The sequence below is a fragment of the Polypterus senegalus genome, chromosome 3 (assembly GCF_016835505.1).
Source record: "Polypterus senegalus isolate Bchr_013 chromosome 3, ASM1683550v1, whole genome shotgun sequence".
NCBI lineage: Eukaryota > Metazoa > Chordata > Cladistia > Polypteriformes > Polypteridae > Polypterus > Polypterus senegalus.
Genome location: NC_053156.1, coordinates 82,184,235 through 82,200,569, shown reverse-complemented (window position 1 = coordinate 82,200,569; position 16,335 = coordinate 82,184,235). Strand labels below are relative to the sequence as shown.

The 16,335-nt window shown below is 35.7% G+C and overlaps 1 protein-coding gene across 6 annotated transcripts in view; it reads right to left on the bottom strand.

The window, feature by feature from the left end:
* Positions 1-253: 253 nt before the first annotated feature.
* Positions 254-16,335, bottom strand: part of utrn (utrophin) — a 513,264-nt gene continuing 497,182 nt past the window's right edge. For all 6 annotated transcript variants that reach the window (XM_039747516.1, XM_039747517.1, XM_039747518.1 and 3 more), the window contains 6 exons: positions 15,508-15,666; positions 13,620-13,866; positions 5,373-5,481; positions 4,890-4,976; positions 1,734-1,756; positions 254-805 (listed from right to left, as the gene is read on the bottom strand). In XM_039747516.1, the coding sequence (XP_039603450.1) occupies positions 1,737-1,756; positions 4,890-4,976; positions 5,373-5,481; positions 13,620-13,866; positions 15,508-15,666 (622 nt within the window). In that variant the 3' untranslated portion in view covers positions 254-805; positions 1,734-1,736. The remainder of the gene's footprint in view (positions 806-1,733; positions 1,757-4,889; positions 4,977-5,372; positions 5,482-13,619; positions 13,867-15,507; positions 15,667-16,335) is intronic.

Sequence of the window (16,335 nt, the reverse complement as noted above, 5' to 3'; positions counted from 1 at the left end):
TCTTGCATCCCTCGGCTACACTGTAAAGGTATCATTACAGGAATATCCAGAATTCAGAGTACCTTTTTCTACTCTTGTGTGCGACACCTTACATGTCACACACGGGTAGAAAATATCTTTACAGATACACACAGCACATGCTGGATATCACACTTGTGACAGTAGCTTTTCTTCCAAATATCCTAAACCACCCCCTACCAAAAAAAAACCTTCCCCAGTATCACACTTTTTTTTTTTGGAGCTCATTATTTTAGGAAGGCTGAACATTTTTATTTAAACAACATATATGTAAAAAAAAAAGTTTACGAAAAATTTTCTTTAAACATTTTTGCAGAACACATGCAGGCTTTAGAACCCTGTCTTATTCACCTTCTTTTACACAAGATATGCTTATAGTGATAAAAAGTTATTTTACAGGAACAAATGCAAAGGTGTATGTAAAAATGGAATTTTAATCTCCAAATCTATTTTACGATACTTAGAATAGCAAAAAATGAAGATATAAAGCCCCCTCCCCTAATTGCAGCATATTTATACAATTACTGACAAATTAACCAGCTCTGAATATAATCTACAGTTTATAAATTTATAATTGCATAGTACAAGAAAGACAAAAAAATATATCAGGGTGGTCCTATTTCTTGTCTTTGGGTCTCCTCTGGCTTATTCAGCAGACATTATTCTAAAATGTGCACTTTGTGTACAGGGTGTGGTGTTCAACTTTATTAAATATATACAATATCAGAATAGTGGCTTGTCCGCTGCTGAGCGATCACCATGCTCCTCTTCAAAACTTCATGCTCACCTATAGATGAAGATGAAACAAAATGAAAACTCTGAACATGCACTGTGTACACATCCATCAAAGGGTTTGACATCAGCTTTAACATTTCCATTTTGCTCATTTTATTACACTGTTATCAATCTTACATAAGACTGAAAAATTGCAACTGTGTGGCACTCACTAACGAACATTTACAAATCTAAAGTATATGAAAGATAAATTCAATAAGAACTTATTACATCAGGCGCTATTAAAGACTCATGGCTTGTCTCTGAACTGCCGGTACTCTTCAAATATGATAATGAAGATAACAAGTAAGCAGCTCCTAAAGCCTTTGTCAAAAATCACAAAGCAATGCATTTTAATTCCCTGCATTCACAAGAAAGCATATTCAAAAAAATAATACCAAAATAATTTCAAAAGGTTTTGAGCAATTATTATTAAATACATTAATGGTAATTGCACAATTGATGTAATTAATTTAGATTTTTATAAAACATTATCTGATATGAGCACACGCATTATTAATAGAATACTGTGAAATAACTTGATGAAACAGTTTATTCAGAAATACAATGTACTGATAAATTTTAATGACATTGAGCAAAATTACTTTTACATTAATTTGGTTAAAAAATATATTTAAATGATAGATTATCTTGACGAAACAGTTTCATTATCTGCACATTATGAGATATTTATGCTACTGAAAATTCCTTCCTCTCAGTATTCAAACAGATTCTTCAACATTTGAAACTTAACCACCTTATTGCTTCCTGCATTTTAATGAGAAGCATGCTGTAGGCTTGATTTTGGTTATAACACAATTATTTTGTAGCATTTATGTAAACACCACAGTCTTACAACACCACATTTTAGGGATTAAACAGTCTACTTGCAAGACAATAAAAACAACAAGATTCTACATAAGTTAAAATGCAATTCTTACCTTCTACCGGGAAGAGGCATTTGCTAAACAATAAAAAGAAAAAAGAAATTATGGTATCAATATCAAATTAACTTTAAAAACTGATAATTTTAATGTCTAGTTGAAGTGAAAAATCTGTCCGGAAGACAATTATCAAAATGCTGACAAATGCTGCAATCAGCAGACGATTTAGTGGATAGTAAGGGAGGGAGGAGATAACAGCTAATCCGAAAGTCATGAATAAAACACAACTAATTTGAACCTAGTACAAAAATGATTTAAAATTAAATTCCATAATTTCTAGTAATTTTACTGAAAATGGTGCTTATCTTTTTTGGTAAAGTGCTTGTTTACTTTTGTTGTCGCATGGACTTGCACTTCACCTCCTCATAATCTCCTTTCCCCAGCATCAGGCCACATTCATGGCTGCTAGCAGAAAAATCAAGCTCACTTCTCGCACCAACCTGCATGTATACCTTCCTGCCCTCCATCTATTGGGAATTTAACAATACATAACTAATGGTATTATGACAGCCCCTGTACACAGGTCCACTGCATAGTATTCCATCGAGGGAATGAAACAAATTAGGCCCTCAGGCCACTCTCATGAAGTCTATTTCTGATTGTTTGGTCAGAGACATTCACACCAGTGGCCTGCTGGAGGTCATTTTGTAGGGCTCTGCCAGTGCACATCCTGTTCCTCCTTGCCCAACGGAGCAGATACCGATTCTGCTGATGGGTTAAGGACCTTCTATAGCCCTGTCTAACTCTAGTAACTGCCTGTCTCCTGGAATCTCCTTCATAACCCTGAGACTGTGCTGGGACACACAGCAAACCTTCTGGCAATGGCAAATATTGTGACACTATCCGTAACCAAATGGAAAACTACTGAAAAAAACTGTCATAAAAGATGAGGAAGGAAAAAGTTCAGTGGCCTCCACCTGTTAAACCATTTCTGTTTTGGGGGTCATTTCATTGTTGCGCCTCTAGTGCACCTGTTGTTAATTTCATTAACACCAAAGCAGCTGAAACTGATTAAATAAATCCCTCTGCTACTTAACTGACCAGATCAATATTCCAGAAGTTTCACTGACTTGACGTTATACTCTGATTAAAAAGTGTTCCTTTAATTATACTGTAATTAATAATACTGTATCACGTCACAGACCTTGATGTCAAAGTGAGATCTGGACTACTTTTAAATACTAGTCCTTGCACCCTGATACTGCTAAAATAGGAACCTTGGGGTTATAAGAAAAAGACCTGACTAATGAATTAAAGACATTAGAGGTAAGAATCCCTTTTAATACCATTAGTGGCAAGTATCTGTTGATTTCAGATTTAAATACAACTATATGCATAACTGAATGTCTTGTTCATGACTATACTGTAAAACACATGATACACCCTTGAAAGAAAAAGGGGTCTCTTGGTCCTCTCTAATCTGTCAAGATGTAACATTCTTTCAATGAATCAGAGCTTTACATTCCTCACTTTTTTATGTCCTCCTTCCAATTATGACTCACCATTCAAAGCCCACCTTTTCTCTTTTTTGGTTTTGTTACTTTTATATAAAGCTTGCAGACTCCTTCCAGACAACTTCTTCCAAACTAACAAAGTGATCCCTGAATCCTTTGTGCACGCTTTCCTCATATTGTGTTTTTCTGTTGCAGCTTCTATCATTGCACACTAACAATCTGTCCCTTCATTTTATACTAAACTCAAGCTGCCACAATTTGTTGTTTAGTAAAAACAAATCAAGGCATCACTTCTTGTATTGTTTCTGCCCGTCTATATGTTTTACTCTGCATTTCATTAATCTCACTGCTGTTGTTCAATTACATGTCCACAAAACAGTTTATTCATATCCTGATAACCCACCTGAGAGTTATGATGTCCTGATAGAAAGCATAAATAATAAAAATAACCTGAACTGAAATTTATTAGCACTATGGGTCCAGCTGGAGAACACTCCTAAAATTCATGTAAATGGCTGCAAGCAAAAAGCATTGTTTTGATAGTAACATTTACGACAGAAACCAGATATGCAGACAAGTTGACAATATAAACAACAGCTGCATACTTGAGCAAAAATTTCTAAGTGCCAGGTGATCACAGAATAAAAATGCAGTATGTGTAACATACATCTAAAATTATAAAGACACAAATAAAGCAAGGCTATTGTGCAATACAGTCTTCACAGTGAAGCATGGCGGTGGTAGCATCATGCTGTGGGGGTGTTTTTCAGCTGCAGGGACAGGACGACTGGTTGCAATCGAGGGAAAGATGAATGCGGCCAAGTACAGGGATACCCTGGACAAAAACCTTCTCCAGAGTGCTAAGGACCTTAGACTGGGCCGAAGGTTTACCTTCCAACAAGACAATGACCCTAAGCACACAGCTAAAATAACGAAGGAGTGGCTTCACAACAACTCTGTGACTGTTCTTGATTGGCCCAGCCAGAGCCCTGACTTAAACCCAATTGAGCATCTCTGGAGAGACCTAAAAATGGCTGTGCACCAACGTTTACCATCCAACCTGACAGAACTGGAGAGGATCTGCAAGGAGGAATGGCAGAGGATCCCCAAATCCAGGTGTGAAAAACTTGTTGCATCTTTCCCAAGAAGACTCATGGCTGTATTAGCTCAAAAGGGTGCTTCTACTAAATACTGAGCAAAGGGTCTGAATACTTAGGACCATGTGATATTTCAGTTTTCTTTTTTAATAAATCTGCAACAATTTCAAAAATTCTTTTTTTGTCTGTCAATATGGGGTGCTGTGTGTACATTAATGAGGAAAAAAATTAATTTAAATGATTTTAGCAAATGGCTGCAATATAACAAAGAGTGAAAAATTGAAGGGGGTCTGAATACTTTCCGTACCCACTGTATATCAATATAATGTTTAGCACAGCAACAGAAAATAAGCAATTGCAATACTATACTTTAAAACAATGTAATAAAATAGTTTATGAATATTTCTAGACATTCTGTTAGGCATAAAATATTACACTGAACCCAATTATTATCTATACTAATACCGTATCTGTCAAAAAGCGAAGAATTTTACACTATTCATGCAATGTGGAACAAATTAGAAAAATTGAATAAAACAGCTACAAGAAAAAAAAATATATATGAAAAATGTTTGCCAAAAATTTGAAAAGATTGAACTTACGACTACATGCAGGAAAAGTGTTATTGATTTGCTCCATGACATCTGCCAGATCTGTGCTGGTATTGTGTGGAGGGCCTAACAAGTCATCTGTAACCATGACAACATAAAAGATGAATCCAACACAAATGATTTTAAAAACTTACTCAGAGTCCAGAAAACATATGAAATCACTGCTGTTGCATTTCCAGATAAAACCAACAAAAATAAAAATGAAAAAATTAATACTATCGTGTAATTTATGACAGAGTCTCTTTTGGGTTTTTTACAAAAAACTAAATATAACAATAACATAACAGTAAGGCTAACATACCAGTATGTCACTGTGAAAGGTAAATTACAAGCAAGACTATAAAACTATGGTGTTAAAACTTCACATGACTTTTTAAAAATGATCAATGAATACAAAACAATAATCAAGCCGAATCATAAGTATAAAAAGAAATGAACTGATTTATTATATACTCAAAACATTTAATTTCTTACCTGTTTGATCAAATTGTGAATTTAGTTCTTGATGAAAAGAATGTTTAGGGTAAGAATTTACTGGCAATGATGCTGAATTCCCATTCAATTGAGAGAGAGACTCAGGCTGCTGTAACAAAAACAACAATACTCTCCTCACTAAAAAAATAATAGAAAACTTCAAAACAAATAATCACATGAAAAAAATGAAAATAAAAATATCCAGACTAAAAATGCAAACAACAAATGACAAAACCAGAAAACATTTAAATCCCATTTGGTTTTTACCAAACAAAAGCATATAATTAAAACTACTATTAACACAATTAGATTAGTTAAACTTCCATTATTTAACTATTCAACTATTGTTCAAAAATAACTTTTAGCTTCTTTAAAACACAAATTCTGTGTACATAACAAATTACACAATTAAAGTATGTGTGTGTGTGTATATATATATATATACACACACACACACACATTGTAATATAGCACTGTTTTTTTTGTTTCTTACTCATTATTTTTTTTCCACTATTAGCACATTTGATATTGTCATCAGACAGACAATTTGACAGGAGATTATCAACCTCCGAGAAGAATTCAAACTACTCCCTAAAATGAAGTTATGTTAGGTCGATACTCCACATTTAGCTTACATGTGTTAGTATGAATGTGTCTGAGATCATTCACCTAACTGCTGCCCACTTGTAACCCTAAAGTCAGTTGGGCAAGTTGAAAAATGAATGAAAGAACAGAATGTTTATGTTGCTTATTGTCTGAACATAAAAAAAATATATATAAAAAATGATCAAAGGATACTACCACACTTAGCTGAGGGTAGGGGTAAGCCCACTTTTGCAAGAGAACTTTTTCATACTGTATGCAAAGGAGAAATAAATTTAAACTCTAGCAACACTGACTGTATTGACTGCAATGGAAATGAGGATTCAAAGTTCAAAGGATAGACAGGGAGAAAGATAAGACATTTGTTACAATCTAATGTAGAGTGAAAGATTAAAATATCTTGTGTTCAGTTGGTTAATCTGAATAACAAAATATACTTTAAAGTGGTGGGTAAAAAGCTGTTTTAGAGAAAATAAACCATAAGCACTCATGTAGAGCTCAACTAAGCATTGTAATGACGGCCTATATTGAATTTTTGTAGTCGTTCAATAACTCCAAAATGTCATAAACTGAATTACTTCTCAAAAATAAAAATAGGACCAAATATGCTACTGCATTGGGGTCCAGTCACGTATAAAGACAGCTCAAATCAGTAATTAAACAATTCATAACCACAAGAAATGTTAATTAAATGTTTATGATTAAATGAATGTTCCCTTAAGGAATTCATTTCTATTACCTATAATAAGTATAGTTAAAACCGCAAACTCCAGAAGATTTTGAGTTTTATTTAGAGGCAGATCATTTAATAATTACATCAAATAAAACCTACAAACACTTGGCAAACTTTTTCAAAAATTCTGTTAACAGGCTGACTATTGACAATGGCTTTACAGTGATTTTTATTAAGCAGATGGCATAATGGAATAAACTAAATTACACCTTGTAGTTATCAATGTCTGCATGCAAATAAATCAGATTGTTAAATAATGAAATCTCCTCTGCCACTGCCATTATCAAAAATACTTTGGGGCTACACCTGAACACAAAACTCATTAAAGGAAACAAAGTTGATAATTGTCTCTCTTCTGCACACATTGTTCAAGACTTTAAAGGGTAGCATTACACCAAAGCCCAAAGAATGAACAGTTTAACAAGATATAATTATGATAAAACAGATAAGTACAAAGAAAGTATGCTACTTGATTTTCTCTTTGAATAAAACTATAATTACATGTCCTGGACGAGGACTCAAAACTCTGAAGTGGACACTGAAGAGCACACCAGACACAATAATCCCTTATGACTCTTACTGCATTCAAGGTTTACAAATCTGCATCATAAAGTTACAACAGCTGTAAAACTAAAAGTGTTTTGTGGTCCTCTACCATTTGTTGTTGTCTTTCCTTTACTGTTAAGAACTGGAACCACCTTCATGCTATAGGAAACAGCTGTTCTTAGATCATAGGTGTGAACCTCAAAAGCCTGGCTTTATGAACAGCAATCCAAAAGTAACTTCTATAGCATTATCAGATGTCAGCCTAAAAGTACAGTTAACAGATGTAGTGGCTATATCTGAGGTTATTAGATGCCAAGAAATCTATAATCTAAAGTTACCTTGGTCTTATATTTAAAATTGTTGGTATTGTAGTTTTTCTGGACCTACTTGACCTTCCAAAAGTCGTTTGAATGTGGCATTTCGATATCCATTTTTTGCATAAAAGTTTGATCGCACAGATTACTAGAGGGCGTTTTGCAATGCATTTATGTGCAATACACTTTTATGTAAATGTTCCTGAATGTTGTCTTGGTGAAAACAAAATGAGTATAAAAATCATACTGAAAAATGCTAGGCTCTTTTTATGCTAAATTTAAATAGGTTTAACATTTCCATGTTGAGCTTAATACAATGTAAGTGTCCATCTTCTCCTTTAATTCAATGAATTATCCACCCCTTCAAACTTCACCATAGTTTCGTGTCTGGTCCTTCAAAGCAAGTGTAGCATAAAAAATTCTGTTACATTAGCATCCATTCAAGTAGTCTCAGTCTAATCAATGACATTTCAAGCTATGATCTTCACATACTATACATATGTCTGTTTATTTTCTACTAGCAAAATACCCGCGCTTTGCAGTGGAGAAGTAGTGTGTTAAAGAAGTAGAGAAAAAGAAAAGGAAACATTTTGAAAATAACGTAACATGATTGTCAAAGTAATTGTTTTGTATATATACATATATATATACACACACATACATACATACATACACACAGGTATATATATGTGTATATATATGTATGTGTCTACATGTGTGCGTATAGCTTTGGTCACTGAGTGCAAGGGAAAAATAATAAAATGTAGTCTATAAGTTATTAAACAGTAAAACATTAACGTTTTAAGAAGTAAAGCTACATTGAGCATCACTTGAGTGGTTTCGGGTAAGCTACATTTTAAAGACGGTGTAACACAATAGGTAAGTAGTACTAACAGCAGCTAAAATGTATATGGATGATCTGTCAGTAGTAGATCCCTTTTGAAAGGCGCTACACGAAGGCTGTGGTATAGAAATTACATTTTCTATGTGAACGTACAAATTTCTGCCTGTGGTAATGTGCCTTACCGGCATTACCAGCAATTAAAAGAAAATCATTTTTGTGTCCTCTGCAGTGTTAAGAGAGAAAGGGTTTGGTTGGGGATAAAAGGAAAAAAGGTGTAAAGAAAGCAAACTTGGCTTTTTCTTTAATATAGTGTAGAGAGAGGTCTTTGCTGACGATATGAGCGTCGCGGTGGGTCTCGTGTAGTGTATATATATGTATGTATGTATTATATATATATATATATATATATATATATATATATATATATATATATAAATAGTTTTACTGTGAAATAATGCAAAGAGTACGCGACACGTGTTTCGCCCTAATATTGGGGTCATCAGGCGTACATACTCAGTGCACCCCCTCTCGGGAATCAAACCTTGGATGTCGGCGCTAGAGGCGGAGCCTCTTCCATTGCGCCACGGCGTGTGGTTTGTCTATTTGAGAGTATATAGATCGGGGTATATATATATATACACACACACACACTCACTCGCGCTTCGCAGCGGAGAAGTACTGTGTTAAAGAAGGTATGAAAAAGAAAAGGGAACATTTTAAAAATAACGTAACATGATTGTCAATATACAGTAATTGTTTTGTGATTGTTATGAGTGTTGCTGTCATCAAGGATTTGATTATCATTATTTCTTTCAATCAGGTTCGTATTTGTAGGATGTGTGGTGTTCAAGTTACATTCCGTGTTTGCTGAATCGTTGTAAATATAACAGGTTTCATTCATCGATTCGTTTCTTACTGCATCAATAAACAGCTTGTCTAGTTAAAAAAACTGTTAAATTATCTTAATTTTCTACTTTAAATAAATTGGATTCAATGCTTGTGTCAATTTTTTCAAAATATCAGTGAAGAAAATATCTATATATATAATTCACTAAGGCAAGACAACCATGGAAAGCACGCCGGAAGGGGCCTGGATTCACTAAGCCGCCGACAAGTGAGACACCTATGGCGCACGCAGGAAGGAGCCACGCCCACCAACTCCAAGACCATTGGATACGACGACAACTCGCAGGGCCACACCCACCATCTCGGACGCGACGACACAGAAAAAATGCCGTCATTTATATTCGTCTGTCGTAGAGGCCACATGCAGTGCAGGTCAGGTTAATGTCATGTGCATGTCATGCACCTCCAAGCTACGTTGACTGTTCATAGAGGCATGTTTCTCGCAAAGGTGAATTGCCATATGCAGTGTGTGAAACGGTATGCGAGGGGTATCCCATGGGATCCTTAAAACAATCCTTTACAACTGAGGTTAAAACACAATGAAGTAAGCAGTCTTTAAAAACCGACTTTTCGGTTACGACGCGTGCACCATAGCAAACTGTTTTACACGCTACATACAGCTATTCGCATCCGCGACAAACATGCGTCTTCTTAGATGCTCCTACAGGAACACGGAAGACGTTTTCCTGCCCACCAACACTCCTTTTTCACTTGCCGGCGTCTACCCTCGCTCTCTAGGCATTCACACTGCCTGCCCATTTGCCCGGATGCAAAAACTCACCGACCACCCAGTTTCTCCCTTTCGTCTGTGGTAAGAGTCCACATGAACGTCTGAGCCACGCGGCGTTTCAATTCAATAAATTATGCATGAGATTGAGTGTGTGTCTACTCAGCGCAGAGAGGCGAGGGTAAGCCGTTGAACCCCATTCGGGCTGCAAACCGTGGAATTCCCACTAAGTGTGACTCATACGCTCCCACTCATTACGTCCCTACCCTTTGTGCACACCCCTCTCCTACCGTGGTCGGGTATCTTGGTGGATTATATATATAGAAAAGCAGCCAAAACCGAGGGGCCTCCCATGGGGTCCTTAAAACATTCCTTTATAACTGAGGATAAAACACAATGAAGTAAGCAGTCTTTAAAAACTAGAGTTCCATCTTTTCATTCACTTTCTGCTGTATCCTCAAACCCTCCCTTTTTAGACAACTGTGTCTTTCCAGAAGTGTTCAACCATCAATACATAATTATGCGGCGTTTGTTATGCCGCGGGTTCACTATTGTGTTGTATTTTGCTCTCTCCAGAGTTCCATCTTTTCATTCGCTTACTGTTGTATTCTTACACCAACCCGTTTTAGACAACCGTGTCTTTCCAGAAGTGTTTAGCATTCAATAATTATGCACTGCATTATGCATTATGCAGACACTGAGCGTGTGTCTACCCGGCGTGGGTAAGCCGTTGAACCCCATTCGGGCTGCAAACCGTGGAATTCCCACTAAGTGCGACTCATACGCTCCCACTGGTTGCGTCCCAACCCTATGTACACACCCCCCTCCCACCTCGCTACTACCGTGGTCGGGTGTCTTGGTGGATTATATATAGAAAAGCAGCCAACGACTCAAGTGACGATTATGAGGTGGGCACGTGAGTGGGCAGTGCATACTGAACGAGAAATCAGCAGACTAGTATGACGGACGGAGCTGAATGGACGTCCTTCTTCTCTCCTCCCGTTCCACACTCCGCACCGTTCACCCCTATCCCTCCGTCTGGCAGGAGAAGGCACGAGGATGATCCGCCAGTTTTCGGTCACAGACGATTGTGTGTTGCTTCATTCCGTGCATTGTTACAATGTTGCTTTTCTTGCTGATTTATTACATTACCGATTTTTCAAATGTTAATTTTCTCCCTGTGCTTAAAAATCATTAAAAAAACCGGCCTGAATATGCGGCGTATGGTACACCGCGGGTTGGCTATTCAAGTATATTTTTATATCCTGCCCTTATAATTATCCTTCCATCCTACATCAAATCTAGTTAATCTTATTTAGGGTCATGGAGCTGAAGCTTACTTTGGGAGCATCAACTGCAGGATAGAAACCAGCCCCAGACAAGTGCCAGTCCATTATATTCACTTTACCATAATATGTATAAAGTACAGTGACCTTCTTACTTGCAAATTAATTGATACAATATCAAAATCTCAGAACATCAGATGCCATATCTAGAAGCAAATTAGGCATGCTCATGCAACAGTCAGTACAAATGGTTGCTGAGTAGCCTTATGACATAACACTAGAGACGAATTAGTTGTGTGAATCTTACACTGTCTGGATAAGTTTAGAAAAAAAAGGGATGGTTCAGGTGTCCAGCAATGCTATGTACCTGTGTAAGTCAGCATATTGCTAGTACTCCGAGTCAGTGAACCACTTTGCAGTCTGGAGCTGTGCAGGTGCTGTGCCAAAATATATTGTAAGCATAATTATGCATTTACTTTTTGTTTGTTCAATAAATAAATGATTACATTTATTTAAACTATTTCAAATGTTTTCCCTGATCAACAATGAGAAGTTAAGCAAAATGACATCTTTTACTGGATAACTGAGCAGATACGCTTTCAAGGCAGCTCAGGCCCCTTCTTCAGGCAAGTTGTAGTACAGAGACTGGAGTTCCCGGTGTTTATATATACACTAGGAAAGAAACAAAACCTTTAAGTGGGTCATTTTCAATTTTAAAAATCAACAGAACTCTCCAGCCTAAGATTCATTTGGTAGGAGAGAACAACAATATATAGTTAAGATATTTTGATAACTGTCCAACAAAGTTTTTTTTTTTTTTTTTAAGTTTTTGGTGAGCTTTCCTTACAATGTGGATATGTAATCAAATTGCCTGGGTCAGTCAGAGACAAGTAAATAGTCCTCATATCTGGTCATAAAACTCTCTGTCTCTATTTAAAACATGTTGCTATGTATTAAATTTTAGCATCACTTTAACTCCTTCTCACAATGTCCAATTTTTCTGAAGTGAGATCCTATAGGAACATCTCTATTGCCATGCATAATGTGGAACCTGTGTAAATTCAGTCTTTGGTGGAGTGTTTGTCCAGTTTCTCCCACACAAAGTGAAGTGTTGGGACATTTCATATACAGAATTAAGAAGACCACATTAGATGATCTGCAGGAAAACAATCCCTTTATGTGATGTTCTTGTCAATCGTGTAGCATAATTACACAATCTGTATGACAAATGTGAGCAGGTTTTACATCTTTTCTTTAGACGAGGAGATGTACCATTATCTTTTGGTTCACTCAGAATGCTTCAGACAATTACTTGCTACAGGTTTTGGTGTTGTCTGTATGCCAGGAGGGGAGGTTCTGGAAATACATCTCTCAGTATGTCATCATTATTTAGTACTTACTGAACTTCATTTATAATTTTGTGAAGTGCTTCAAGATGTGGGTTATAGTGACATACAAGGGGGATGTGGTTCTTGTTGTTTTTATATGCCAGAAGGTTGTCTCTGGGTATGGCAGTAACTTCTCTTATTTGAGTGTCTGTTGTTTTGGGAGTACATCCTTGTCTAATGACATCTTGTGCATGCTCTGGAAATTGTTTATCCCAGTCTGTCGGGTCTGAACAAATAAATGTACAATTGTAACATATTACTTGGCTGAAAATGATGGAGTGCCTTATATGTTTGGGGTGGAAACTGTCACTTCTCAGGTGTGTCTGTCTGTTGGCTTGAAATAGAGGTCGCAAGGGTGTTATTTTTCAGGTGAATGGTGGTGTCACGGGAGCTCACTTCTATGTTTGAGTAATTAAGATTCAGCTTTATGTTGGGGCGGAAAGAATTGCACTTGTTATGAAAATAGAGGGGGATCCTTCTCACTCACAGTCCAGATCATAAAGACGTCATCTATGTCATGGAGATACAAACATTGGTTTTAAGATGCACATTGACATAAAATCAACCTTCAGTTTTGCCATAAATAGGTTTGCATTCAGAGGTGCAGAAGGTCTACCACAATAATAATACAAAACAGATGTTTATTTCATTGATGAGTAAGAAAAACAATTTTTGGTCAAAAAAGAACTAGCAAGACATTTAGAGATGAACAACACTAAACAACCTGTTTCAAAATTAAACTCTAAATATTTATGGTAGAGAATTGCAATTATTTCCATGCACATTCAGATAATTACCTTACTGATATGTGGAAATCATGAGATAAAAAACATTCTGGGTATAGGACACAATGTAGCTGGGATAAGAACTCTACTTTGAGGTTAAGATGCTATTTCTCACCTGTTCAAGAAGCTGTCGTAACCGCTTGAGCTGTGACTCTAGTTGTTTGTTATGGTCTTCCAAGATCTGCATTCGTGCTTCAAGTCGGCCTTTGTGTTGCCTTAGAAGTTTTGCTTCTGCAAGGAGCTCTGCCTCCTCAGGATCACCTGCTGATTCTGCCAGTACTGAGCCAGTAGGTAAGGATAGCGGGGAAAAACTCTTCTGACAGTGCTGCTGTTTCAGCTGTTCATACTCTATTTGCAAGTTCCTAAGTTTAAAAAGATAAAATACTTTATATTTTAGTCTGAAACAGTTTCATATGTCTAATATATGTTTAATTTATTTAAATGGCTACCAACAAAAATGCATTGTTATTAATTAGCCATATAAACACTTGACACAAATTAAAATTTTCATATTTAGTCATAGAATGAAATGATTCTTATAATAGAAAGGTAAATTAATTTTACACAGCATCAATTTTAATTAACATCTCTAAATAGCAAAACTCTATAACCTCTTTATCACCCCTACAACTGTCAGTTAATCAAATGATGTACATGAAAAGCAACAAACTATTTCTCATTATAAAATCATAGGGTTTCTGAATAACTTGTATGCTGGGGTGTGGACAATTATTTGAAATATACAAGTAAAGGATAAAATTCTTGACCTAACATTAGGGCTACCCTCTTTAACAGTTATGCTAATATGGTTTTGCTAACTGATAGGCTTTGAGTGAAATTCAAATCACACTGTAAATGTTTCAAGATAATAACAAAGCACATACATGTATACTGTCAACTTACAGTTTCAACCTGTATGGACACAAATAAGACTAATTAAAAGTGACTGCTTGTAAAATTGAAAACCTGACAAACACATTAGTTAAAAGCAAAAAAAAAAAAATGTCAATGTGTTACTGAGAGTGAATTAGATTGCAGTGGTCACATTCTGTATCAATGTGATGTGATTAATATCTGTCATTGCATTTTCTCAGCACTCCTCTCACCACTATGTGTGACTAAATCTGGTTAAAAAAAAGGTTTCATGCTGACCACTGACAACTAAAATATAAGAAAGCTATTACGTTTGGGAAATAAGGTGTTGATGAGGTAATCTAACACCATGGTCAAATACTAGAATACAATAGGTATTTAATATTACTTTTTAATGTAAATTTATAGCAAAAGACAGAACATACAGAGCATTCTTCTCCAAGCTGAACATAAAACAAATGCTAAGTGCTCTTTTTGAACAGAATTTTAGACATTTACATTTTTTTTCTGAAAATATAAAATTAAGATATTCTATTATTATAGGAAAAATATGCGGTTTACCTTCAACCGTTGACAGTTTTAATCAAACATGCTTGTTATAAATTATATCCTGAAGCTTCTACATAAAAATGGAAACTATTTACAAATAACATTCACATGAAAAAAGGTCAACTTCAGAGAGTCACCAGAAAAATACATTGTATATTTTTTAATATTTACACATTAAGAATCTTAAAATTAATCAGATTTACATTCTGCCGTGTTTTCTACTTTTTTTTTTTTTAACACATATTAAAATCAATCAATCAACCTTTGTAAAAAGAGATGTAAATTTGTATTTTTCTGTGAGAGTGAATGAACAGCAGAACTTTCAAATGATTTTTCATGAACAGAACAATGTGAACATTTTTAGAAACAACAGTCTAAATACAACATAAGACGATAATATCTGGCATTTCTTTGAATTTCTTTTGTCTTGTCCAAGCATTCAGCAATATGCAGGTTTTTAATAATATAGTATATTGCAAGACATCTGAGTCAATACAACTGATGATGCCAAACTTCCATCCTTTCTTTAATTACCTGTCACTTATTCTAAACTGGACAGATATATTGTAAATGTCACTCACTTCTGCTCTTCCTCAAGTTTTGCAATGACACGCTCCAGTTCATCTCGTTCTTCTCTTTCCACGGCTTGCAGAATCTGTGCTGGGCTTTGTGGCTGGCTGAGAGGCGATTCTCCTCCCAGTGTCTGACAGTACTGTAAGATCAATGTGTGCTCATCATCCCTGTGAGGAAACATACATCTTGTAATTTAATAACTTAACATGTTAACTTATGTTTAAATGTTAGCTGAATACTACAGTTACATGTATGATAACCTTTCATGCATATATTTCAACCTCTATATGCTTTCAAAAATTATGTCATTAATATATATTTTTTATTAACCAATTAACCTCCTAGATAATGTAGAAAACAGAAAAAAAAAAATCAATATTCGGTGTGCCCACCCCTTGCCTTAGAAACAGCAGCAGTTCTCTTAAGTATATACATTTGAATGCACTTTCTGAAGGTACTTAAATGGTAGGTTGTTTCAGGTCCCTTGGAGAACTTACCACAGTTCCTTGCCAAGTCTTAAATTGCTTCTGTCTCTGCAAGTGACTCCAGACTGGCTCAATGATGTTAATATTGAGGCTCTGTGGGTGTCATACCATCTGTTGCAAGATTCTCTATTCCTCTTTTCTCTACAGAGATATTTTTTTATGATTTTGTGTTTGAGGTCATTTTCATGTTGCAGAATGAAGTTGTGACCGATCCTGCTTGTACTATTCAGTAGGTGTGGGCATCAATTTTAATCAAATTAACAACTTTATTTGCGGAAGTGTAGCCCCAAACTTGCAGTGAAAGTCCACAATGCTTTGCTGTCACCTGCAGACATTCCAATCAGTGTACCA